At 43.4% G+C, this 24,377-nt stretch overlaps 2 protein-coding genes across 2 annotated transcripts; both read left to right on the forward strand.

The window, feature by feature from the left end:
- The first annotated feature begins 5,147 nt into the window (after positions 1-5,147).
- On the forward strand, positions 5,148-11,467 carry LOC136495483 (probable protein S-acyltransferase 14). The gene is made up of 7 exons (XM_066491408.1): positions 5,148-5,582; positions 6,087-6,318; positions 6,427-6,518; positions 9,229-9,352; positions 9,428-9,513; positions 9,591-9,656; positions 10,877-11,467. The coding sequence occupies exons 1-7, from the start codon at positions 5,370-5,372 to the stop codon at positions 11,000-11,002; spliced, it is 939 nt and encodes a 312-aa protein (XP_066347505.1). The 5' UTR covers positions 5,148-5,369; the 3' UTR covers positions 11,003-11,467.
- A 134-nt stretch (positions 11,468-11,601) lies between these two features.
- On the forward strand, positions 11,602-13,044 carry LOC136495482 (probable long-chain-alcohol O-fatty-acyltransferase 5). Its single transcript, XM_066491407.1, has one exon. It carries the CDS (start codon positions 11,856-11,858, stop codon positions 12,948-12,950), a length of 1,095 nt encoding a protein of 364 aa, XP_066347504.1. The 5' UTR covers positions 11,602-11,855; the 3' UTR covers positions 12,951-13,044.
- The last annotated feature ends 11,333 nt before the right edge of the window (positions 13,045-24,377 follow it).

Consider the following 24,377-nt stretch of genomic DNA (forward strand, 5'->3'; position numbering starts at 1 on the left):
ATAAATTCAAAATTCTCAATTGCACTCATCAAAGATTGACATTCACTAACTGCCATTGGGTCATCAGTTGAAGCCTTCTCTAGCGCTATTAAAGCTGATCTTAGTTGAGGAGTTTGAAATCTGATAGATTAAACACTTTTTATTCGGCTTTCCCAGCGAGTATTAGACCATGACTTAACTGTCAATCCTGTGACATTGTCAACCAAAATCTTCCACCTTTTGGTAGATTTTGCAAACAGGGTATATATACGTTGGATAATGTCAAAAAAAGAAATAGCTTGCCTGTAAGATTTCAAATATCACAAATAGTAAGATCCTAAATAATGGCATATTATATGAAAACAATATATACCATATAAAAGAAATAATGGTTTACCTGCAAGATTTTCTCATATCACAAAGAGTAAGATTCAGACTATGACATGCACACGACATATATAGTGCTCTTGGATTAATTTCAAGCAAGCGCGTTTGAACACCTTGGTGTTTTCCCTTCATATTTGAACCATTATCATACCCTTGACCCCTCACAACATTAATATTCAAACCAAAAGAGGTCAATGCACTCTTTAATTCATTAAAAAGACCTAATCCTGATGTGTCATCAACCTTCAATAAATTCTAGGAAGAACTCCTCTACCCTTGGAACATTCCCCGATATATTCACACACCTAATAATTAGAGTCATTTGTTTTTCATGACTCACATCTGGAGTACAATCTGAAATAACAGAAAAATACTTGGCATCCTTAATGATCTTTAATATAGTTTGTTTTACACAATCTACAAGAAGAGAAATCATCTCATTCTGAATTTTATGCCTAAGGTAATGATGATGAATCTCACTATTTTGAATCCGCCTAATATGGTCTTGCATCACAGGATCAAATTCACCCATCATTTCAACTGTGCCCAAAAAGTTACCGTTGTTAGCTTGATATAGTTTCTCATTTTGCCCTCGGAAAGCCAAATTATGTTTAGCAAGAAACTTGACAGCAGAAACGATTCTTACTAAAACTTGTCTCCAACGCTCTCTCTCCTTTGCAATTTCTCATTGCAAATCATCGTCAATTGTTTTATTTTTGCTCAACCTCAGCCTAAGTTCATTCCAAGTATTCATGTTCTTATATGCTCAACACTATTCTCATGTTCCTTGAGTCTTAAACTAAGATGTTTCCAGTCCCTCAATCCATCGTGTGCTACCAAACTTTTGTTCTGATCTGATTTGAACAATTTGCAGCAAAAACAAAAAACTTTATCCACATGTTTAGAGTAAACCAACCATTTTCTATCAACCACCTCACCATTGCTTAACTTTCTGGAGTAGTAAGCATATGAAAAATATCTATTGTGAGCATCTACAGGGAACTCAAGATTCAATTCTCTCACTGGTCCTTTTTCAATCAAAATATCTCTACCCTTATTCGGCCTGTTCGCTTGTTGGTTTCAGCCAGCCCAAACTAGTCAGCCAACAGTGTTTTTCTCTCACAACAAACCAGCACCAGTCAGCCTAAACCAGCTCAGAAACCAACCAGCGAACAGGCCGATTATCAAGATTCTTCCAAGTTCTGGATCAAAGACATCATGAATAGAAGGTTGCACATCATCAATTGAATTTTCAGGTTGAGAGAAAGGCTGTAAATTTTCATTCTCTATAGCATCAACTTGTTCACTTAAATTATCATTAACTTGTTGATGCTCTTCTTCTTGATTATTAGGTGCATCTATAGGGTTATCATCATGCACAACACTACTTAAAATTGGAAAAAAAACTTATCTAAAGCACCTTGTTGTGACTGAACAAACTGTTTTTCTTGTCTTTTTCGTTTTCTTTTCGTAGCCCCTGATAAATGTTTCTTAGGTAATATTCTAAAATTTTTACACCTGACCTAAATTACAAAAAAAACATAACTATATGAGTACAAAGTACTCGATAAAATTTGAACAAGGGAAAAAAACCTAGGGCCTAGACAATTTAGACATGAACTGATTCAAAACCAAGATTCACAAATCATAAAAAGGGCAGAAGGCAATAACCAAGATAAATCTTCAGATATCGTCGACTTGTCGTCCTCGTCGAACCCTGCCTCGGGCCCTCGGCTGCCTTGTGATCGCTCGATCGACGCTGCGTCTCGCCGTTTGCGGAAGTCTGTGCGGGGCTACGTCTCGATCGACGCTGCGTCTCACCGTTTGCGGATTGTCGTGCTCGTGCGGAAGTCTGAGCGGCTGGATCAGCGTCTCGACGAAAGTCCGCGACTGCGTGGTGATCACAAAAAGGACAGAAAGACAAAGATGCTGACGGCGACAGGCTCCTGGCCTCCTGCTGAAAAGAAACACTGAAAACTGAAAAGAGGCCGAGTGGCCGACAGGCTCCTGCCTCCTAGCCTTTGATTCCCTGCGCCGGCGCTGATGGGCTGTTGGCCTTCTGGCTGCTCTGCTGCGGGGGTACGGGGTCTTTGCACCCCCCCCCCCCCACCCACCCCCCCCCCCCCCCCCCCCCCCCCCCCGGCACTGGATCCTGGAGCTGGGTGGACGGGATGGAAATGTGTGGAGGAAACAGGAGGAAATCAGGAACCATGCCTGGAACCCGGATGCTTGCCGATTTACTTCTCCATTAGAAAATAGGGAGAAAGAAACTGTGTGGCACGGTAGATCCTAGAGTGTTGAGAAATAATACTATGAAGGCTTGGCTTTCATTTGGGTTGTAGTGTGACCGATAGCCTACAAAGAAATAACAGAAAAAATGTTCTAGATAAGGATCTTTGTTGGTGCACAATCCAAAATTTGATAAACATCGATATTCACCTGAGCGGCAGATCCTCCTCAAGTAAAAGGCTTCCTCGGCTGGTTACTCAAAATAAGGATCTAAATGGCATGAGCGCTAGGTCTTACGTGTCGTGTATCTATGATTCAAATTATTTTTGACTTCCATATTTCAAGTGTCTAAATTTTAAAAAGATTTCAGACAGTACTCTAATACAATTAACTAGTACATGTAAAATGTTACTTTTGTGATCTGGTATTTGTTTTTGTATCATAATGTATTAAACGTTTATCCTTGTATGACTATAGAAATAATTGTAAATTGTTAATTGTCTTTGTGCCAACACAACGGATTTGTGGTTTGTCTAACTTTTTTTATTTTTGGAATTGTAAATTGTTTGTATCAAACATATCAAATTTTTGTGCTTGTCTGACTATAAAAACAATTATAAATTATTAATTGTCTTTGTGTCAACATAAATTAGATTTTATCGCGTTTTTTATTTTGTCTAATAGGTTTTTTATTCTCAGAAACGAAAATCACAGATTATGCCTAAATAAATTACAACAACTAAGACTATAATTTTAATATAAAATATATGTGATAACCATCCCCTGAAAAAGAATCTCAAATTAAGGCACCTCAATTTTAGCAAGTTCCATACTTTCTATAAGAAAAGATATTTGATAGAAGCCACGTCTCAGTTTTTTTAGTGACCTTGCTATGCCATATTGTCACACCTGATTTTAAAGACAAAATCGAATGATATCACATGCGGATCTATTTATTCAAACATGCGACAACAATAATCGTCATGTTCGCTTGGCTTATAAGCCGTACTTTTTCAGTCAACGAACAATATTTTTCTCTCACAACTAAGGATGAAAACGGATCGGATACGGACGGATATCACTGATATTACATTTGTTTTCATATTTTTGTCCGGATTCGGATTCGAATACGGATAGTGTCAACTATATCGGATAGGATACGATTAGATATCGACATCATAAATATGCGATTTGAGTATTCGGATAAGGATATGGTATCGGATGTTGGATATCCGGACTCGGATACGGACAGATCTCAATCCCTCTAAACGGATTCGGTTTCGAATACGGTCGAAAAATATCCGTACCATTTTCATCTCTACTCACAACAAATCAGTCAACAGTACTTTCAGTCATGGCTTATCAGCCAAGTGAATAGGGCGAATAGCGATACAAATCAATGTTTATTATAAAACCGTAACTTATTACAAAATGATTAGAGGGTGTAAACAAAAATTACATCAAAGTATTAGCGAAGCAGGATCTCCATCCCCGCAGGCAGTCGACCGAGGGTACACTAGCCTAGCATCCACACCGTCTTCATGGGACACCATCTTCTGGAAACTCTATCCTCTAGTGTGAACAGTTGGGTGGGTAGCAGGGGAACAAAGAGAAGAGTGAGTGTATCGAAATGTACTTCGCAACTGTAGAAAAATATTATATGAGGCAAAAAAAAAAAGAGAAAAGACTTACAAGGTTTGACATAAGTACTTAAGCGACGTAGCCTAATATTTCTTAAATCCTTAGCACCTAATTACTAGGTAAAACCACCGTCTCTTCGGAGAAACCAAGCCAACACTTAAATTCCATCAAGCTCCCAACTAAACCAACCATTTCCTCACCAAAGGAATCGTCGAACCGAACCAGAGCCATCTAATAATGAAGAAGTAAAAGTCGTTCTTGACCGTGAGTACAACTGATATATCAGTTTTACACTGTACAGAGGTTGCACACTTTCATCACGAGTAATATTTCCCCATCACGCTAAACACTACCTAGGTGCTTAGCGGATGAAAGCATCTAAACCCCTAGTGGGTTTCGATGATTAATTACTATAATAAATACTATAACTAACGTGTGTTTTACAAAGATAATTTGAGTTTGGTTAGGATATGGTGATTGTTTGGATAATGTTTAAACAATTAGTCTGCTGTCCTGTTTGGATACACTCTAATTAATTTTAGCTAATTTTTAGTTAGGTAGCAATTAGCTCTGTATCAAAACGGCACCTTAGAGACTGTTTGAATACAAGGGCTAATCACTAGTAGCTAGCTAAAAATTAGTTTAAATTAATTCTAGTGCATCTAAATAATAGGACTAATAGGTGAGCTAATTTTTTCAGATAAGTCTTGAATCAGTTGTTAACCAACTGACTAGCCAACCATAATTAATTTAGACTAATTTTTAGAAAAAAAACTAATAACTAGCCACGTGTATCATACATGTCATTAGGATTTAACATAATTTTAGCAATTTTAAACGAACTTCATATGAATTTGATTACTAAATCGCTTTCAAAATAGGACGAAGCGACAAGGAAAAGGTAGAACGCGTCACCGAAGCAAATCTAGAAGAACAAGAACGCGGCGAGGTCCACCTCTAGCTCTGACCTGCCCGGCTGCCCCGTCTTCGTCTTCCTTAATCTCAAATTCCCAATCCTCCTCCGACGCCTCGTTTTCCTGGATCATCCAGCGGGGGGACGCCGGTGTGTTGCTCGCTCCTCCTCCCTGGTTGCCCGAGGCAGCCGTGCCGGAGGCGGCGGTGGCGGGGGGACCATGTACAGATCGGCGGGGGTCGCGATGGCGTGGAACGTGTTCCGGTTCTGCACGGCTCTCCGTGGGCTGGGTTCCATCATGATCCTGCTCGTCCTCGCCATCGTCGGCGTCACCTACTACGCTGTCGTCCTCTGCAACTACGGCCCCGCCCTCCTCACCGGCGGCGGCACCACTCTCGCCGCGTTCGCCGTCCTGCTCCTCTTCCACTTCCTGGTGCGTATCCTCACGTAGCTAGGGGGTGGGGGTAATTCAGATGGTTCCTCTTCCGGGCGAAATATCTGCTCTTTTGGTGGAGAAGATGCTAATATCAGCGGGATTGGGTATCATTGGGTGCCGATCTTAGTTCTTGGAAGCAATTTTGTTATCTCGTATGGATTTTGGAGATCGCTGGATGGGACTGTCTTGATTCGGCTACAATTATTGTTTTACTAATATGGTTTCTGACAAATGGTACATTTGTTTAATAGAGGGTACGTCAAATGTTAAAATGGAGCCAATGACACTGAATGAAGTTTAATAAGAAAAAAATAAAGTTTTCTAGATGATCTGATCAAATGCATTTGAATTCTACTGATTGCAGAACCATAAGGTTGACTGAATTTCTGGTGCTTTGTGTACCAACATAGTTAACTGTAAACACTAGTAAAATTATCTTACACCCTTTTCTCACAGTTTTGTTTAGTGTGCTAATAAGATAATTTACTTTCTGTTTTGCAGCTTGCTATGCTTTTATGGAGTTATTTTTCTGTCGTGTTCACCGACCCTGGTTCTGTTCCACCAAATTGGAATCTTGATTTTGATGTGGAGAGGGGAGAAACTGCTCCTCTCGCTACCTCAGAGTTGAACTCACAGCAATCTGTGGCTCTTGGCAATACCGCAAATCCAAGGGTTAGGTACTGTAGGAAGTGCAACCAGTTGAAGCCACCTCGGTGCCACCATTGCTCTGTTTGTAAGTGTATATCTATATATGGAATCTTTAGGATCAGCTTTATGTTTTGCCAGCTGTCATGAATCGGCTAATATCTTTTTTGTGTGCTTTGCCTCTACATGATTTCAGGTGGAAGATGTGTTCTTAAGATGGATCATCATTGTGTGTGGGTTGTTAATTGTGTTGGGGCGCTGAACTACAAATACTTTCTTCTCTTCCTGGTATAATACTACTATACCTGAGATATGCTCCTTTTTGAGTAGGAAGATGGATTGACCTTTGGGTTTCAAAGTTTGTGGTTGATGTATTAAGTTTTTATAAAAAACTTGGCCAGTGGTGGAAGATGGCCCCATGGTATTGCACAAGGCCAATCTTAGTGGGGGTTTCATCCTCATTTATTAATGGTGACACATCAACAGAAGTGATGAGGTGGCAAAGAAATTAAGAGGAGAGAGAGGAGGAAACTCAATTGAGAATTGACACTGTTTCCTAGTGAATGGAAGTCCATCTAGCCTCCATTGAGAGCTCACAGTTTCCAATCCACATGTTTTGACCTGTTTCGTGCGGCTCGATCCTCATTGCCCGTCGTGCCTCCTTGTTTATCATGCGCTATATATAATTTATTTTACATATGCGACTCTATTACATATATATGAATATTGAAGTAGATTAAACTATTTCTGTTGACCAGTTTTTTATGCTCATACTTAATTTAAATAATATTGAGAGTAGCTACATTGTTCATATGGCACATTTGATCACAACACTATGTAACTATTTAAAGCTGTGACTAGCTTATGAAACTGTGAGATGAAACTATGCATTGAGAGTGATTATTTCATTCATCGAGCAGAACTTATAAAGTTGATGTGCCACTCTTGGAAATAGTGCAATGAAACACACCACCTAGATAAGACCCTGATACCTGGGCTGCGACCACTGCCAGTACCCCTGTATGGCCACACCGTTAATACAGTATGGCACACTGCCATTATTATTATTGGGTTGCCAGTGAGGGGTCTTTATTTTCGTGCCACCAGGGTTTGAAGTTTGAACTGTGACAGCTCCCTAACTTGGGGTCTGATGAGCTAACCGTTACGGTATGAAAGCATTGGGCATGCCCTAAGTTTTATAATGCAGGAAGTGAGTCTAGCTCAACTGGTTGGTTGGGAGATGTGGTCATGCACCCAACCACATAGGTTGAAGTCCTTTCTCATCTTTAATTTGTGTGCCTATTTTCTTCTTAGTGAAAATCACCTAGTTCCTCTAGGTTGGTCACATTTTTTTAAGTTCTATCATGCTCATGCAATGATCCGAAATTATGGGCAACTTGCTATTTCCTATAATGCTGACAGGATATGCAATGTTTGTGGCTAATGCTTTAACCCTGTCTTAATAAGAAATTGATTTTCTTCTATCTTTTGGGCAATGTTCCACATGTTTCCATAAGTTTTGAATGTAAAACTAAATATGTCATTGCTTGAAATGAATTATTTTCATAAATATTAGTTATCCATCAGTACTATATCTTTTTTTGAAATGAAACCATCAGTACTATATCAGTTTCTGCTTTTAGTTAACCATCAGTACTCAGTTTCTGCTTTTGGATTACACTGCTTAATAGATAAACTCTTATAACATGTGTGAAATATGAGTAGCTAAACACCTCTGAGCTAACTATAGTATCCTTGCTAACCCAGGTTGCTGCTTGATCAGTTAACCAAATAGCTAAAGCTGCTTCCCAATCCCATATAACTTAAATTTCAAAATCCAAGTACATCTGTTCAATCTCCTCTGTTCTCCACTTAAAACTAAATATCTTACATGTTGCAGTTGGTATATCAGAAATTGTCCCTGTGAATAATGTTCTTGACCTTACAAAACTGAACATGCAATTAAGTAACACATGTTAAAACTGAAGATGGTCACTCAAAACAGTTGTTCCTGCTTATATTGAATTAATTAATAGTTTCAAAAGCAATAAATTGACCTAGATTGTGCTGTTCGCTTTGCCAACCATTGCGTTTCCTTTTTCATTCACTGTGCCTGGTGCCTAATTACATCTCAGGTTTCAGAAATAGATACAACAATGTTACGGTGCATCTGTGAACCAGTTAGGCAGTATCCAAAATCACATTGAGCTGTCATAAACTATTTATGCTTATGGAGGTGCCATAAATACTACTACATCAGCTTCAGAACTGCTGACTTACCTTTTATGATGTCAGTGTTATCTAATTTGTGATAGTATTGCTTGTTTCTTAGATCAGGCAATATTTCATATAAGTGTTTAAATGCCATGCTATCATTTTTCATCTATAAGATTCTCCAAAACAACCTTTCTTCCCTTTTTTGGCAGAATGAATCAGATGAAACATGAAATGAATTGCATATTTGATAGCTTGTGCATAATGTTTTGATTTGACGTGATACCATAGTCTGCTAGCACACTTTGCCCAAAAAAAACACAATTTGTCTATTAGAAACCTGTCACTAGTGACTTTTGTTAACCATTCATTTGATCCTCATTGATTAAAAACACTTTTTTTCTGGAACATGTAGGAGAGCTGCTTATCATTATATTAAGAGAGAGAGGGAGAGGGAGCTTACAAACACTCACACCACACACCCAACTCAGAGAACTAAAGCATTAGTAACAGAAAATTAATTTTGAATCACAAAGTGCTAGCTCAGTTGTGTAGCATGGAAATATGCTAAGTGAGAGCTGAAAGCTTGAAGCAATTGCAGTTGTTTGTGATGTTACCAGTGTAGTGTAATCACTATTCTGTTTATAATGTTAACAGTGTAAACACTGCTGCTAAGTGCTTGGCTTTTAGATTTGTTGTGAATTGGTCTGTTTCACTCCACATTTCTATGTCTATCCTGTTGTTTTGAAAAGTGAAACAATTTTCATTTTGTGGTGCCATGCAGTTTTACACCTTCCTCGAGACAACTCTTGTCACACTCTCTTTATTGCCTCACTTCATAGCCTTCTTCAGTGATGTCGAGATCCCAGGAAGTTCTGCAGCACTTGCAACCACATTTCTCACCTTTGGTAATTGCATTACAGTTATATAAAAAATGCTCTGTATGATTCTTCAGGTATCAACTAAATTGTTCTTTCTTGCAGTGTTGAATCTGGCCTTTTCCTTGAGCGTTTTTGGTTTTATGATTATGCATATTTCACTTGTTTCTGCTAATACAACAACAATTGAGGCAAGCATCTAGCATTATGTTGTTAAGCATTTTTTTCAATGTAGAAGATGACATTAATTTGTTACCTTGATGTACAGTCATATGAGAAGAAGACAACTCCACATTGGATATATGATCTTGGCCGGAAGAGAAATTTTGCTCAGGTTAGTCTGTATTGGATTTTGTTTTGTTGGAATATAAGTGAATTGCTCACCTCTCCCTATCAGCTTAAGCTTTTGGGTTGAACTGGTTAGTGCATGCAACTCAATATGGTGTCAAAGCCAGAGGTCTCGAATTCGAATCCTAGTTAGCGCAATTAAATAAAATATAATTGCTGCTTGCTCCTATTCCACGTTTGAGGCCTGAGGGAGCCTCCACGTGAGGGGGAGTGTTGGAATATAAGTGAATTGCCCACCTCTCCCCATCAGCTTAAGCTTTTGAGTTGAACTGGTTGGTGCATGCAACTCAATATGTTTTAAGAACTTCCGTCAATTATTTGCTCATTTTATGGTAATCATGCACCAACATATAACTTTATTACTGCATGTGAAGATGCAAGTAGCTGAGACATCCATGATAGCTTTTGTCTTATTTGTATAACAAAACATTGTGAGATTGTGGTTATTCAAGACTTGATGTGGCACACTGGTGAGACTGTTGGAGATGAACTAATACAATGAAACTATTGGAGATGAAGTAACTTAAAGTGCCTAACTTGTCTGAGCAGCAAGGCATGTAAATCTTATTTATTGGAGCTGCACAAGTTTTGAGTGTATACTAAAGATCATTTTTTTAAGTGGTGATATAATTGTCCAAGCTAAAATTTCATTAATTCACTTACGATTCCTTGTATTCTTTTGTTCATAAAATGCCAAGATCAGTGAAAAACCAATAGAAAACCCAACAAAGCTGGCTGTCCTTTTTGAAGTCACTGTATTTTATGAACATATATTCAACATCGCTTTTCTTTTATTCCCCTTATTTTGTAACCATAATACTGCCTGTGTTAGGTGCGTCATTGTAGATGGCTGGCTGGAGACCATGCCCTCAGTGTGTTGAGGATTTAAGCTTTATATAGTTCCTTCTAGGAGAAAGAATATCTATAGCGATGGGCCTCTCTATACGTTATACTGATGGACAGAATCATTCCAGGCAAAAAAAAAAAAAAAACTACCACATAACTATTATGTCTTATAGGAACCTAATCAGAATAATGTAGGAAATAGAAGTTGGAAAGAAGGTGCCTTCCAGCCTTGGTAGAGCCTTGGGCATAGACCTGCCATTACAGCAGCGATGGTAGCAATTGGCTGTTAATACCAGCATATGCAAGCTACTTTCGTACAAATCTATCAAAGACTTTAGTTGAACAATGTTTTGTTATCAGGTTTTTGGAAATGACAGAAAATATTGGTTCATCCCTGCATACTCAGAAGAGGATTTGAGAAGAATTCCAGCTCTACAGGGTCTTGATTATCCTGTGAGACCAGATTTTGATGGTCAGGAACTGTAATGGAGCAATTTTGCCAGTGTCCTCGTCAGATACCTCAGTGTTCGACATCTCCTGATACAACTGACAGCATTGCTGATTGCGCTAGGCATGGCATCAAATGAAATGTTCAGAAGATGATTTTAGTAACCATGAGTGATTCATCCGTTGCATTTCATGTATGTATGTGACGAAGTGGAATTCCTCCTACCTTGGCCAGAGGAAGTTGTGATGTAAACTAGTTTTAGTGCCTGTTTGGGTGGACCAAATCTTGACGTAATCCACACCACATGGATGCGCCAGGATTTTGGACTTAATTCTTTGTCCATCCACTGGATTGGGCTGGGTTTCATTCCATCCAATTTGGGCATTAGTGTGTTTCAAATAGTCTTGGACTAAAGTTTAGTTGTGCAATACAGATACCATTTGAGATATTTGTGCCGCTGTTATACACTATCAATAGTAAATGGATAAGCGCTGCGTAATTCATTGTACAACGTGTTCTTTCCATTGCCCTATAAAAGTGTATTAAAGTACTACTACTACTAGTAATGCAATGCTCACGCTGTTGTTCGATACTGATTTGATTGATAGCTGCTTTTGCTATCCAATTCAGCTTTGGATACGAACTACAAGTAGAGCAACTTTTGCCATCCAATTCAGCTTTGATTACAAACTACAAGTAGCAAATGCGGAGATTCGTTGGAGAGAAATTTGAACAGTGTTCCTCGAGTTTTTGAGTTTCAGGAATTCAGCTATGTTCCGGCTGAATTGCGCACCTCTTGCGCCCTTTGACTTCGACCCATCATTCTTGTGTGTACAAGTACACCGATAGAAGCTGAGCACGGCGGCGAGCCGTACCACACCGCTTGCGGCCATGGAGCTCCCTCGGGACAGTATCCCCGTGGTCTTCCTTGCCGTTTCGGCCGCCTCGCTGTACGCGCGCGCAGCGTCCTCGCGCTTCCGCCCAGGCCTCCCCCGTCTCGCCGCTCTGCTCCCGGTGGTGGCGTTCCTCGCCGCGGCCCCCCTGGCGTTCACCTCTTCCGCTGTCATGCGGGGCGTGGCGGGCTTCTTCTTCGCGTGGCTCGGCGCGTTCAAGGTCGTCCTCCTCGCCGTCGGCCGCGGTCCGCTCGATCCCTCTCTCCCAGTCCTCCCATTCCTCTTCACCGCTGCGCTCCCCATCAAACTCAGGCACGGCGGTGCCGGCCGTCCGGACGCCGCGGGACCAGCGTCGACGTCAAGGGCCAGAGCGCTGTCCATCGTATCCTGCTCGGTGAAGGTCGCTGTCATAGCTGCCCTTCTCCGTGTTTACCATTTCAAGGACCAGCTGAATTTCTACGCTCGCCTCGCGCTATACGGCATCCACATGTATTGCTTCGCCGACCTCCTCCTCCCCTGCATCGCGGCCGCCGGCGGGGTGCTCGGTATGGAGCTGGAGCCACAGTTCGACCGGCCGTACCTGGCGTCGTCGCTGCGCGACTTCTGGAGCCGGCGGTGGAACCTCATGGTGCCCGCCATCCTCCGGCCGTCGGTCTACGACCTCGTGCGCGCGCGCACCGGGAGGGCGGCCGGCGTCATGGCCGCGTTCCTCGTGTCCGGGCTCATGCACGAGGTCATTGTGTACTACATCACCCTGCGTTCACCCACGGGGGAGATGACAGCGTTCTTCCTGCTCCATGGGGCGTCCTGCGTGGCCGAGGAGTGGTGTGTGCGGCGGTCGGTGTCCACGGGTTGGCCGGCGGCACCGCGCCCCGTGGCCACGGTGCTCGTGGGCGTGTTCGTGGCTGGCACGGCGTTTTGGCTGTTCTTCCCGCCGATCTGCAGAGACGGAGGGGAGGAGGCGCTGCTGGATGAGTGGGCAGCGGTGGCAGCGTTCTTCGTCGGCGCCGGGCAAAAGATGTTCTCCGGTCTCCATGATGTTGACGGTTTGATTTTGACTTTTACACGGGAGGTTCCCATCGTGGTGTGGTAAATGCTTCAAAATGAGATTTATTGTATGGCTGAAGCTGAAGTAGCTTATCATATTATTTTTTAAGGAGATGGAATTATATTAGAACTTGGCATAGTACGACCTAAAATTATACATGAAAAAAATGAAATAAAAAATTATAATATTAATTTCATCTTCTTCTTATCGAGTGTTTTTTTCTTGATGCCACCTATGTCCTACATGAACAAAGCCTCATGAATACCGAAGCCAATATGCAGTCCTTAGTTATGTCAAATACGTCGATCAACCCTAAGATATTGGACATGCCATAAAATCCAACATTCAGTCCAAAAGGTATTTGAATTACCGAAAGAACATCAACCATTGAATCATCGGGTATATTATAGGCTGCAGATTCATCAATACCTCTTATCCATGATCCATTATGTTAGATACTTGATTTCGTCTCCACGATCGTCAACAACCCGGAAGTTACTATCCTTATGAGGAGTGCCTAGGAGCACTTCTCCCCTTGAAGATAATAGCCATAAACTGACCTCCTACCGACGAAATCAATGCATACAACGACGACCTCGTCGTTGTCATCACCCAAGTTATCATAGGTAACAAGTTTTTCACCAAAAATTATTTGATTTCATTGATAGATTGTTTGACTAAACCTAAGCAAAGAATGTCTAAAGAACTGCTATAAATGAGAGATGGGTCCCCTCTCCTTCTCACCAAAGCTAAGTTGATCCATATCTATATCTATATCTATATCTATATCTATATCTATATCTATATCTATATCTATATCTATATCTATATCTTATATTTTTAATCCCTATTAGCATTCTATCTCATCATACAAGCTGTCCACATCAGCTTCAGCCATACTATGGTTGATGAACCAACAAGGTCACGTGGTGATATGAAGTGGATCATATCATTTGTGATATGGTTGATGCATGTGTTGCATCAACATTGGAGGAGATGGAATGGAATGCGCAAGGCAAAGGCATAACCTATAGGGCATTTCATTTCATTGGTCATAGGTATGTAGAGAAGTTTATGACCAGGTTTAGAATAGATAGCCGTACTATCAAGAAGGGCAAACTTGTTTGCATATCGGTCATCTAGTGCCACTTGAACGATCTAACTTTGCATACATGTTAGGATCGAGTGGCGCGGTGAATTGAGTGACTAATCCTTTAGAAAATGTTTGTGAAAAGCTAACACATGTGCACAAGGTGGTGTATCACTTGGAGTGTTAGCACATTTACAAAGGTGTTGGAAAAGATGAAGAAAGGAGGTGAAACCAGGCTTGGGGTGCTGCCTTGGGGGCACCGCCACCCGTGTCCGGTGGCACCGCCACCCCTAGGGTGGTGCCCACTTGGCCTCGGTGCTGAGCACCTAGGAGTGGGCGGTCATCGCCCTGACTGGCGTGCACCACGATGGGTAGGGCGGTGGCACTGCCAGGGGGTGTCCGGTGCACCGTCGGGGGCATCGCCCCTTTTTACCCAAGGGTAGCTAAAGTGGGGCTGGTCGCCACCAGGGCACCATCGTTTTTTTCATAGAGGGGGTCTCGGGTGGCTTCATCACTACCCTCCCTAGGGCAGTGCTACCGCCACAGTGTTCGGTGACCAACGACTAGTTTGTTGCCATTGGAATTTGACCGTTGGGAAGGGCACCGCCGTATCCGGTGCCCTCGCAGACAGCATCCCAAAAGCTCCAACGGGTCTATTTAGCTTGGGGGCTATAAATAGAGGTGGAGCTCAGCCTTGGGCTAGTTGCTAAGCACCCTTAAGCCTTGGTGGCTTGTGTAGGTGTGCTTGGGAGCCCTCTAACTCACATACACTTGATAGTGATCATCCGATCGAGTGTGAGTGCGATTCTAGTACGATTGCATCATGAGGTTGCATCGAGTGACACTAGGTGATCGAGTTGCAAGCCGGTGGTGCTTGTTACTCTTGGAGGTTGCCACCTCCTAGATGGCTTGGTGGTGGTCTCCATCGAAGCACGCAAAGAAGATTGTGTGGTGCTCCGGAGAAGTGATTGTGAGGGGGATTGTGCTCACCCCGCAGGAGCCGCAAAGAGCAACTCTAGTAGAGCGAGATGCGAAGGGCGACAAGTGGTCCAGTTGGATCAAGTGCTAGAGCTTGTGGTAAGCACTCCACATGGGAGAGTGTGACTTACGGGTCACCACTAGCAAGAGGATCGGCGGCAACCTTGGAGCTTGTCTCAACGGAGACTAGCGTGTTGGCAAGCACGTGAACCTTAGGATAAAAATCACCGTGTCATCCTTGTCTTTCCATTGGTTTGCATCCTCGTTACACAAGCTTGTATTTACTTTCATATACATTGTGCTTGTGTAGTTGCTCTTGTAATTAGTTAGCTTGGGTAGCTTGCTAGGTACCTTCTTGCTTGTGTAGCATAGAAGTGGCTCCCTTGCCTGACTAATTTGGTTTGAGTAACCTTGTTAGTCACATTGCTTAGTTTATGTAGCTAAGTGTCGACAAAAGATGCTCGGCAGTCCACCGAGTGGTATCCCACGATGGTAGATTTGTCATAGAGGTGAGCGAGATCAGGAGCGAGATGGTAATACAAGCACCAAGACACAAGATTTAGACAGGTTTGGCCTTCAGTATGACGTAATACCTACATCCTGTGTTTTGATGTATTGCATTAAGATGTATGGATCATGTCCACTAGGGGACCCCTGCCTCTCCTTATATACTCTAGAGGGGTAGGGTTACAAGGAAAGTATCCTATTTGGTACTATACAATAGCTTGCGGTGCACGCCGAACAACGCCGTGCACGCCTTGATCTTATGGGCTGGGCCACCTCTGATGTTACGGCCCATGTCTTATCTTATGGATACCGAGGGCCATACCCCCACAGCTAGTCCCTGAGCCTGACAGTAGGTGACATAGTCACGTGGTGCCAGGGTCAGAAAGTAGAAGACCAGCCGAGCAGGCAGTTAGTCCATTCACCGCAAGGTGAAGTGTGCCCACTTAGTCCCCAAGCCTATTGGAAGATAAAGAATAAATCTTGTAGCAGGGTCAAAGAAAAAGAAAGTCTAAAAGCTTTGTTGACGTCATTCGACATGCGCATATCAAGACCCCAGACGTGTTGCCCAAGATCAGCGCCCTGATCCGAACAGCATGGAGTGGCTTGATAGCACACCGACGAGACATAGCAAGATCCGAGCAGCAAAGGAGTCCCCGGCGTAGCTGGCGATGTCCGAGCACTGAGGAACGAGGAGTCCTTGGCATCGCTGGCGATGTTCGAGCACCGAGGGGCGAGGAGTCCCCGACGTCGCTGGCGATGTCTGAGCACCGAGGAGAGAGGAGTCCCCGGCGTCGCTGGCGATGTTTGAGCACCGAGGAGCGAGGAGTCCCCGGTGTCGCTGGCGATGTTCGAGCATCGAGGACTGAGGAGTCCCCGGTGTCGCTGGTGATGTTCGAGCATCGAGGAGCGAGGAGCCCCCGGTGTCGCTGGCGATGTCCAAGCTCCGAGGAGCGAGGAGTCCTCGATGTCGCTGGCGATGTCCGAGTACCAAGGAGTCCTCGGTGGCGCTGGTGATGTCTGAGCACCAAAGAGCGAGGAGTCCCCGGCGTCGCTAGCAATGTCCGAGCACCAAAGAGCGAGGAGTCCCCGGCGTTGCTGGCAATGTCCAAGCACCGAGGATCGAGGAGTTCCCAGCGTTGCTGGTGATGTCCGAACACCGAGGAGTCCCCAGCGTCGCTGGCGATGTCCAAGCACCGAGGAGCGAGGAGTCCTCAACGTCGCTGGTGATGTCCAAGTATCAAGGAGTCCTCGGCGCCGCTGGTGATGTTTGAGCACCGAAGAGCGAGGAGTCCTCGGTGTCGCTGGTGATGTCCGAGCACCAAAGAGCGAGGAGTCCCCGGTGTCACTAGCGATGTCTGAGCACCGAGGATTCCCCAACATAGCTGGCGACGTCCGTGCGGTGAAGTGTGCCCACTTAGTCCTCGAGCACGAAGAATTCGAGTGCCGAGGAGTAACCGACGTAGCTAGCGATGAAGCACAAGCGACGAACAGTCTGGTCAACTAGTCGGCGGCGAAGTGAGCATTGAGTAGAAGCGACCGACGAACAGTCCGATCAACTGGTCGGCGATGGAGTCCATGAACCAAGCGGTCCGACCAGTTGATCGCTGGAGAAGTCCGAGCACCAGGTGATCCGATCACCTGGACAATGATCCTGCAATACAAATATGTAGAACGGGTAGTACATGATGTAAAAATATATGAACTCTAGAGAAAAAATAGCATATGTAGCTCAGCGATCAGTTGGAGCGAAGATGTATTTATATTTAATATAAACCGCCCGACTAGTTAGTGTGTAGCTGAGTCTTCAGCCCTAGCTAGCCCATAGTCCATAACGTCGAGCGCGGAGCCCGTGCACGTGTAGGAGGAATAGGCGTCACCAAGGAGCCACCGCCGACCACCCATAACGCAGAGCGCAGAGCCCATAGCATGTGTAGGGAGGAGCCGGAGACAGGGCCGTCTCTAGAGGCGTCCGAGCATCAACATGACTGTTCGAGGGTTCAGAAAATCGTTCGGAGAGCAAATATGGAGAAAACAGCTCGGAGAAACATTATGGCGATATACGGAGATTGGAGAGTATTTAGAAGAATATTAAAGCGTGACTTAGCTTTAGACAGAAAGTTTGGTTGGTGACGTATGGCATTATCTGGTCGGCGTTGACGGTGAGCACCTGGTGGGCAGTGAGTTGTTGGTGAAGACAATCTCGGAGGTGGTTTCGAGATCGGATCTGCTGTCGCAGGGCTGGTGTAGCCAGCGATGAATCATCGTCGTGGACCGACATGGATCTCCATGAGATTGATGACGAGAATGCGTTGTTGATTTGAGGTCCATCTGGCTCGCCATGGGATCAAGCGCACACCCCTACCTGGCGCGCCAACTGTCGATAAAAAATGCTCGGCAGTCCACCGAGGGGTATCCCATGATGGTAGATTTGTCATAGAGGTGAGCGAGATGGTAATACAAGCATCAAGACATAAGATTTAGACAGGTTCGGCCATCAGTATGACGTAATACCTACATCATGTATTCTGATGTATTGCATTGAGATGTATGGATCGTGTCCACTAGGGGACCCCTACCTCTCCTTATATACTCTGAAAGGGTAGGGTTACAAGGAAAGTATCCTATTTGGTACTATACAATAGCTTGCGGTGCACGCCGAGCAGCGCCGTGCATGTCTTGATCTTATGGGCTGGGCCACCTCTGATGGTGTGGCCCATGTCTTGTCTTGTGGATACCGAGAGCCATATCCCCACACTAAGTAATTTACACTCTCTAATTTGGCATTAGTTGCCTTATTATTGAGTATTGCTAGTGAGCTTAGGCTTTGTGTTTTTACATACTAGTTGTGTAGGAGCTCCCCCGTGCTTGAAGTACTAATTGCATAGGTTTGTGTGACGTTGCTCTAGAATTGATTAGGTGAGCTCTAGTTAGCCCGGCACCTTTGTTACCTAATTAGAATCTTTTTAAGGTGCTTGTGAATTTAGATAGAGGGTGTAGTCTTGGCTAGACCGATAGTTTTAATTCCGCATTTGTTTTGGTTAGCCGGTGCGTTTAATTTTAGAAAGGACTATTCATTCTCCTCTAGTACGCCATCTCGACCCTACACATGGTATCGGAGCTAGGTCTCTCATTTGTGGTCTTCACCGACCCGAGAGGATGGCGACTTATGGGCTAGATGTTGATTGTCCACACACTTTACACGATGAAAAAATTGGATGATATGCATTTTAAGTTTATTTGCCGTCAAATTTGGTGGATGGTAGATGTAGGCTTTTCTCATATGTTGGATGAAGAGAATATAACTCAAGCACATGAGAAATGCCTAGATCTCGACACCCAAGCTATTGACATTATATATAGATCTTTGGATGATAGAATATTTGGAGAGATCATTGACATGAAGACCGCCCATGAGATTTGGAGTTATCTCAATGAGAAATATGGGATGGTCTTTGACGATGAGGATGAGCCTAAGGAGGAGGCGCATGAGTGTGTTGAGCATGACCACGATTTGGTGATTGTGGAAGATTGCTCCACCTCATGGTCAAGTGATGATGATGATGATTCTACCACAAGATCACTTGACAAGATTGATGGTGATGATGATGGATCATGCTCGGGCTATGAGAGTGATGTTTCTTTAAGCTCTCCAACTACATCACATGTCAGAAGGTGACACTAAGATATCTAATGCAAATGTGATTAATCTTGATTCATACGAGGAGCTTCTAGATAGATATGGTTGCATGATCAAAGCTTTAGAAGAAGAGATGGCTAACACTACCACAAGAATTTTAACCATGGCGTGCATTTTGGCATAACCGAGGTGGGCAATGCCTCGGTGCAAAGGTCACGGTTAATCGTGGCCTTAACTGAGGCGGTTGGCCAACCACCTCGTTTAATACATATTAACCGAGGTGGTTGTCCTATAGAACCCGCCTCGGTTAATGTATTAATCGAGGTGGTTGGCTAAAGGCACCCGCCTCCGTTAAACCTTTAACGGAGGCGGCTATTATTAACTACCTGTCTCGATTAATGATTTCTAGATTTAAAAAATGCTGTTTCAAATTAGAATTAGAATTAGAATTTGAATTTTGCTAATGAAAACACAGATAAGGCAGAAAATAGATGACAAACATATGTTACATTCATTCTCGTTCGATGAACCAACATTACATTAGAGATGTCTTCATCATTGTTTCACAAACACACATCATTCATACATGAGCAACTAAGGTAAGTCATACATGTCAACTTTCCTTGGAAAAGAGGTCCGGCAGAATGTAATCCGAGATTCATAACTGGGTGCTCCAGTTTCTGATCCTCTCAAACTTCGGATCCCGTGCTAATTCGTTTTCCTTGTTGAAGAACGTATTCCCTTCATGCGCGCTCTCTGTGACAAACTTACATGTGTCTGCTACTGTTTGTCTAAAGTTTTGGTCAACCTTCTCCCTTCGCCACCATCCTTGTGCTTTCTTGAGCTGCCCTAGCTGTTGTTGAATTTGCTGCACGTCCTCAGGTACTGGCAAACGTAGAATCCACATAGAACTGAGCCATAGGGTTGTTTGGCACACTGCACGATATATAATACACAATCATTAGAACATATATAGAGAGCAGTAGTAGGACAATATAATATAGGAGTAGTAGTAAGAGTAGTAGTAGGTATAGGAGTAGAGTAGAGTAGAGTAGAGTAGTAGTAGTAGTTAGGAGGAGTAGTATTGGTATAAGAGTAGAGTAGAGTAGTAGTAGTAGTAGGAGGAGTAGGAGAAGGAGTAGTAGAAGGAGTAGTAGAAGGAGTAGTAGCAGTAGTAGTAGTAGTAGTAGGAGTAGTAGTAAAGTAGTATATCAGCAGTAGTAATAGAGAGCATGCTTGATATAATAGCACAAATGACTTACTAGGAACTCACGCCTGAGTTTCAGTTTCGTGCCATTCTTGATTCTTTTCTTCTCAAATCTTTGGTTATAGCACTCCTCTTCTTGCATGTACTTCTTATAAGCGCTGTACAAAAAACCACTAGTGTCAATGACAATTTCAACACATATGTTAACTGTAAATGAATAAGTTCTATCACTTACTATCTCAATACGCTTTCAAAGTGCTTGTACCTTGCTTTGTTTGTTTCCCGCAAAGAGTCAAATATACAGGCCCTTCCGTCCGGAGGATAGATTATAAATGCAATCCAGTGGCCCTGATGCCCTGGCTGCACCATTCAAACAATATAGATTTGAAATGATCAAAATGAGAAGTCATGATGCATGCACCTATATATATATGTTCCAAGTATCTTTTGGACTTACCCGAACTGGTGGGCGGCCATCACACACCCATTTCCCCAGACCTTCTTCATGGCTTCATAGATGTACATTCCCGCTCGATACTTATATTCAATTACCAGATGTTCCCTGTATTTCTTTCTCTCCTCTGGGTTTAAGTTTACCAGCTTGGCATTAGTGTCTGGTATATCGTAACCCATGATGGTTCTCTCTGTAATAAGCATTGGAGAGAGATAGACAATACCCTTGCCAAATTCCTTGCTTACATAGGCCTGCATCTAGCAAGGAAAAGTCATCATGGCATTATTAGTTTGTTCGTAAAGTACCTACAACGAGGCGGGTGGCTTAGGGTGCCCGCCAAGGTTAATATTAACCGAGGCGAGCAGTTTAGTGTGCTCGCCACGGTTCATATTTTGCATTTTTAATATTTGATGAAATTCCTTAGTTATTTTGGTTTTACAATGTTTTAAAATTTATATTTAATTTGTAATGTTGTTTAAAACTCATAGGAGTAGTAGTGTAGGAGTAATAGAGTAGTGGGAGTAGTGTAGAAGTGTAGGAAGTGGGAGTAGTGTAGGAGTAGTAGTAGAGTTGTAGGAGTAGTAGTAGTAGTGTTGTCGGAGTACTAGGAGTAGTAGTAGTAGGAAGAGTAGTAGTAGAAGTTGTAGTAGTAGTAGTAGTAGTAGTAGAGTTCTAGGAGTAGTAGTAGTAGTGTTGTAGGAGTACTAGGAGTAATAGTAGAGTAGGACTTGTTAATGAAATACTTGTTTCATTCCTTTCAACAAATATCAAATTATTTTTAAAAATCAAACACTTAACACGTACAGATTATGATCTCCCATAGTCATATGTATATATGGTTCCATTACAATAATAATTAGTTACATAAAACTTCTCGTTAATCAATAATTGACTACATTATTACATATATGTGTGCCATACATATCATTTTGCTACAAAGTGCTCCCACGATGGTCTTCTCACCGTCGGGGTGGAACCAGGGCATCATCTTGGTCTTGTTGATGTGGGTCTCGACCAACTTGATCTTCCATGGATGATCAGTAAAGAGTGAGAGCTCTATGTAGTTCTTGTATTCTTTCGGGCTCTGAACTCCATCAGCTCCCACAATCCTCTGCTTTCCTGACACAACCACATGCTTTTTGCTTTCCTTGGGCAACGCATAGTAGGCTACTTGCTCGTAGTGGCTTGCTAGTATCCACTGATCATCTTCGTAGCTAACACTTTGGAGCACCACATTGGTTAGGCCATAGTCGTCCACGACAACCCCGTTTGGTTTGAACCACTAGCACCAGAAGACAGCTAACTGTAGGTCACTGCCGTAGTCAAGTTCCCATATCTCTTCAATCTACCCAAAGTATGTCCTGGTCTCCCCTGTCGACTTATTGATACCCTCATATTGAACACCACTATTCTATGCCACGCTCTTCTTGTCCTTCTCTTTCGTGTGGAACCTATATCCATTGATGTCAAACCCTTGCCACATGGTGATTTGGGTGGATGGGCTAGACGCAAGCCTCGCTTCATCGGACTCTCCACAGGGTATGTCCTATAGCTTTTTGATCCACACTGTGAAATTGATCTTGTGCTATTTTTGGACCCATGCCTCTGTGCGCTATCCATCATAAGCGGCGTGGATCTCCTCTAGGTGCTTCTCAACATATGGTTCCATGAAAACTAGCTAATTGAGGATGCTGTGATGAGCTTCTTGCACTGTTTCATACTGTACATCGGTGCATACTTTCCTCCTCATGCAACCCATTCTCGAGGTTCTACCTTCATGCTGAGGGACAGGCAGGCCAATCGCCCTTCCATCCCGGATGTACCTGGTGCAGCAGTTAATGGCCTCCTCGGTTGTGTATGCCTCGATCATAGAGCCCTCCGAGTAGGCACGGTTAAGGATGTATCTATTCAGGGTCAACATGAACTGCTCGTACGTCCACATCTGGTGTAGGTACATAGAGCCTAGATCCTATATCTGATCAACCATGTGCATCATCAGGTGTGGCATAATATTGAAGAAAGATGGCGGGAAGCACATCTTGAGCTGGCAAAGAGTCTCAGCTTCATCGATGACCTTTTGTGTGATGTAGTTGAAGAAGTAGGACATGCGTGTGATGACCATCTTCATGTACTCTGGACCAATAGCCCTGATCACAATTAGAAGGAACACTGTGAGCATGACGTGGTAGTCATGTGCGTTGAAGCTGGTTAGTGTGAGGTCCTTAATCGAGACTAGGCTCTTGATGTTGGAAGAGAAACCGGTTGGCATATTGACACCCCTAAGCCACTGGCACATGGCTCTCTTCTCATCTATTGTCAGGTTGTAGCTCACCCCTGGAAGGTCGACTTTCCCGCTCTGCATCGCCGGTGTTGGGTGAATTTTAGTCCTAATGTCTTGGTTGACAAGATCCATCCGTGACTTCAGACCATCCTTCATCTTAGTCTTGATGTCTAGCAGTACGCCAATGGTGCTTTCAAAGACATTCTTCTTGAGGTGCATGCAGTCGATGGCATGGGGCGTATCTAGCTCCTTCTAGTACTATAGGTACTTAAAGAAATACGACTGCTTCTTGAAAGGAATAGGGGCGACAGGTGGTTCCTCCATCTTATCCTGCTTCCTCTTCTTCCTTGTCGTGGTCCTATGTTCCTCTTTCTTCTTCTTCCTAAACTCAACGTCTATGCCCTTCACCATGTCAAACACCTTTTGCCCGCAACTCGTCCTTTTTCAGCTCGTCAAGTTGAGGCTCGTCCTGGTTGTTGAAGTACTTATTCATCATAGCTGCCTGGTACCTGTGATTTTTGACAAGGAATCACCTATGCCTCATGTACACCATCTTCTTGGATGCATTAAGGTAAGTGTAGTAGGTACCGTCAATGCAAACTACGCAACCTGACTTACCTTTGATCTGCCTCGATAGTGAAAAAGACCAGGGTAATCGATGATGGTGACAAAGATGATGGCTTTTAGAGTGAACTCCTTCTTTAGGGACACATCCATCATCTTGAACCCTTCTTCCTATAGTATCTTCATGTCCTCCATGAGCGGCTCCATGAACACATCTATATCATTACCTGACTGCCTAGGTCCAGAAATAATCATGGTTAGTAAAAGATACATACGCTTCTGACATAGTCAGGGAGATAGGTTGTAGATGGTGAGGATGACTAGCCAAGTGTTGTGTGAGCTGTTGAGGTCACCAAACGGATTCATCCCATCGGTACTCAGCATGAACCTGACGTTCCTCACCTCGTCGCCAAACTCTGAGAACTTGGCGTTGAAACGCTTCCACTGCTTGCCATCGAAAGGGTGCCGCAGCTTGCATCGTCCTTTGTGCGCTCATCAGATGCATGCTAGGACATCAGCTTGGCATCCTCAGGGTTCTCGAATATAACACACAGGCGATCGATCACGGGCAGGTGCCACATCGATAGGGCCAGACTTTTCTTCTACGTGTAACTCTCTTCTTCCTCGTCCTCAGGAGACAGGATCTGCTTCTTCGTGGTACTCTTCTTAGCTGTCTTCTTCTTCTTCGCCTGTCTCTCATCATCCATATCCACGTGACAACAAGCATTCCTCTTGTACTGACTCGCTCCACAGT

This window comes from Miscanthus floridulus, chromosome 12 (assembly GCF_019320115.1).
Source record: "Miscanthus floridulus cultivar M001 chromosome 12, ASM1932011v1, whole genome shotgun sequence".
NCBI lineage: Eukaryota > Viridiplantae > Streptophyta > Magnoliopsida > Poales > Poaceae > Miscanthus > Miscanthus floridulus.

Coding starts and splice junctions, on each gene's coding strand:
- LOC136495483 (XM_066491408.1), top strand. CDS start 5,370: ATGTACAGATCGGCGGGGGTCGCGATGGCGTGGAACGTGTTCCGGTTC. Junction 5,583..6,086: donor TGCTCCTCTTCCACTTCCTG/GTGCGTATCCTC, acceptor TCTGTTTTGCAG/CTTGCTATGCTTTTATGGAG. Junction 6,519..9,228: donor AATACTTTCTTCTCTTCCTG/GTATAATACTAC, acceptor GGTGCCATGCAG/TTTTACACCTTCCTCGAGAC.
- LOC136495482 (XM_066491407.1), top strand. CDS start 11,856: ATGGAGCTCCCTCGGGACAGTATCCCCGTGGTCTTCCTTGCCGTTTCG.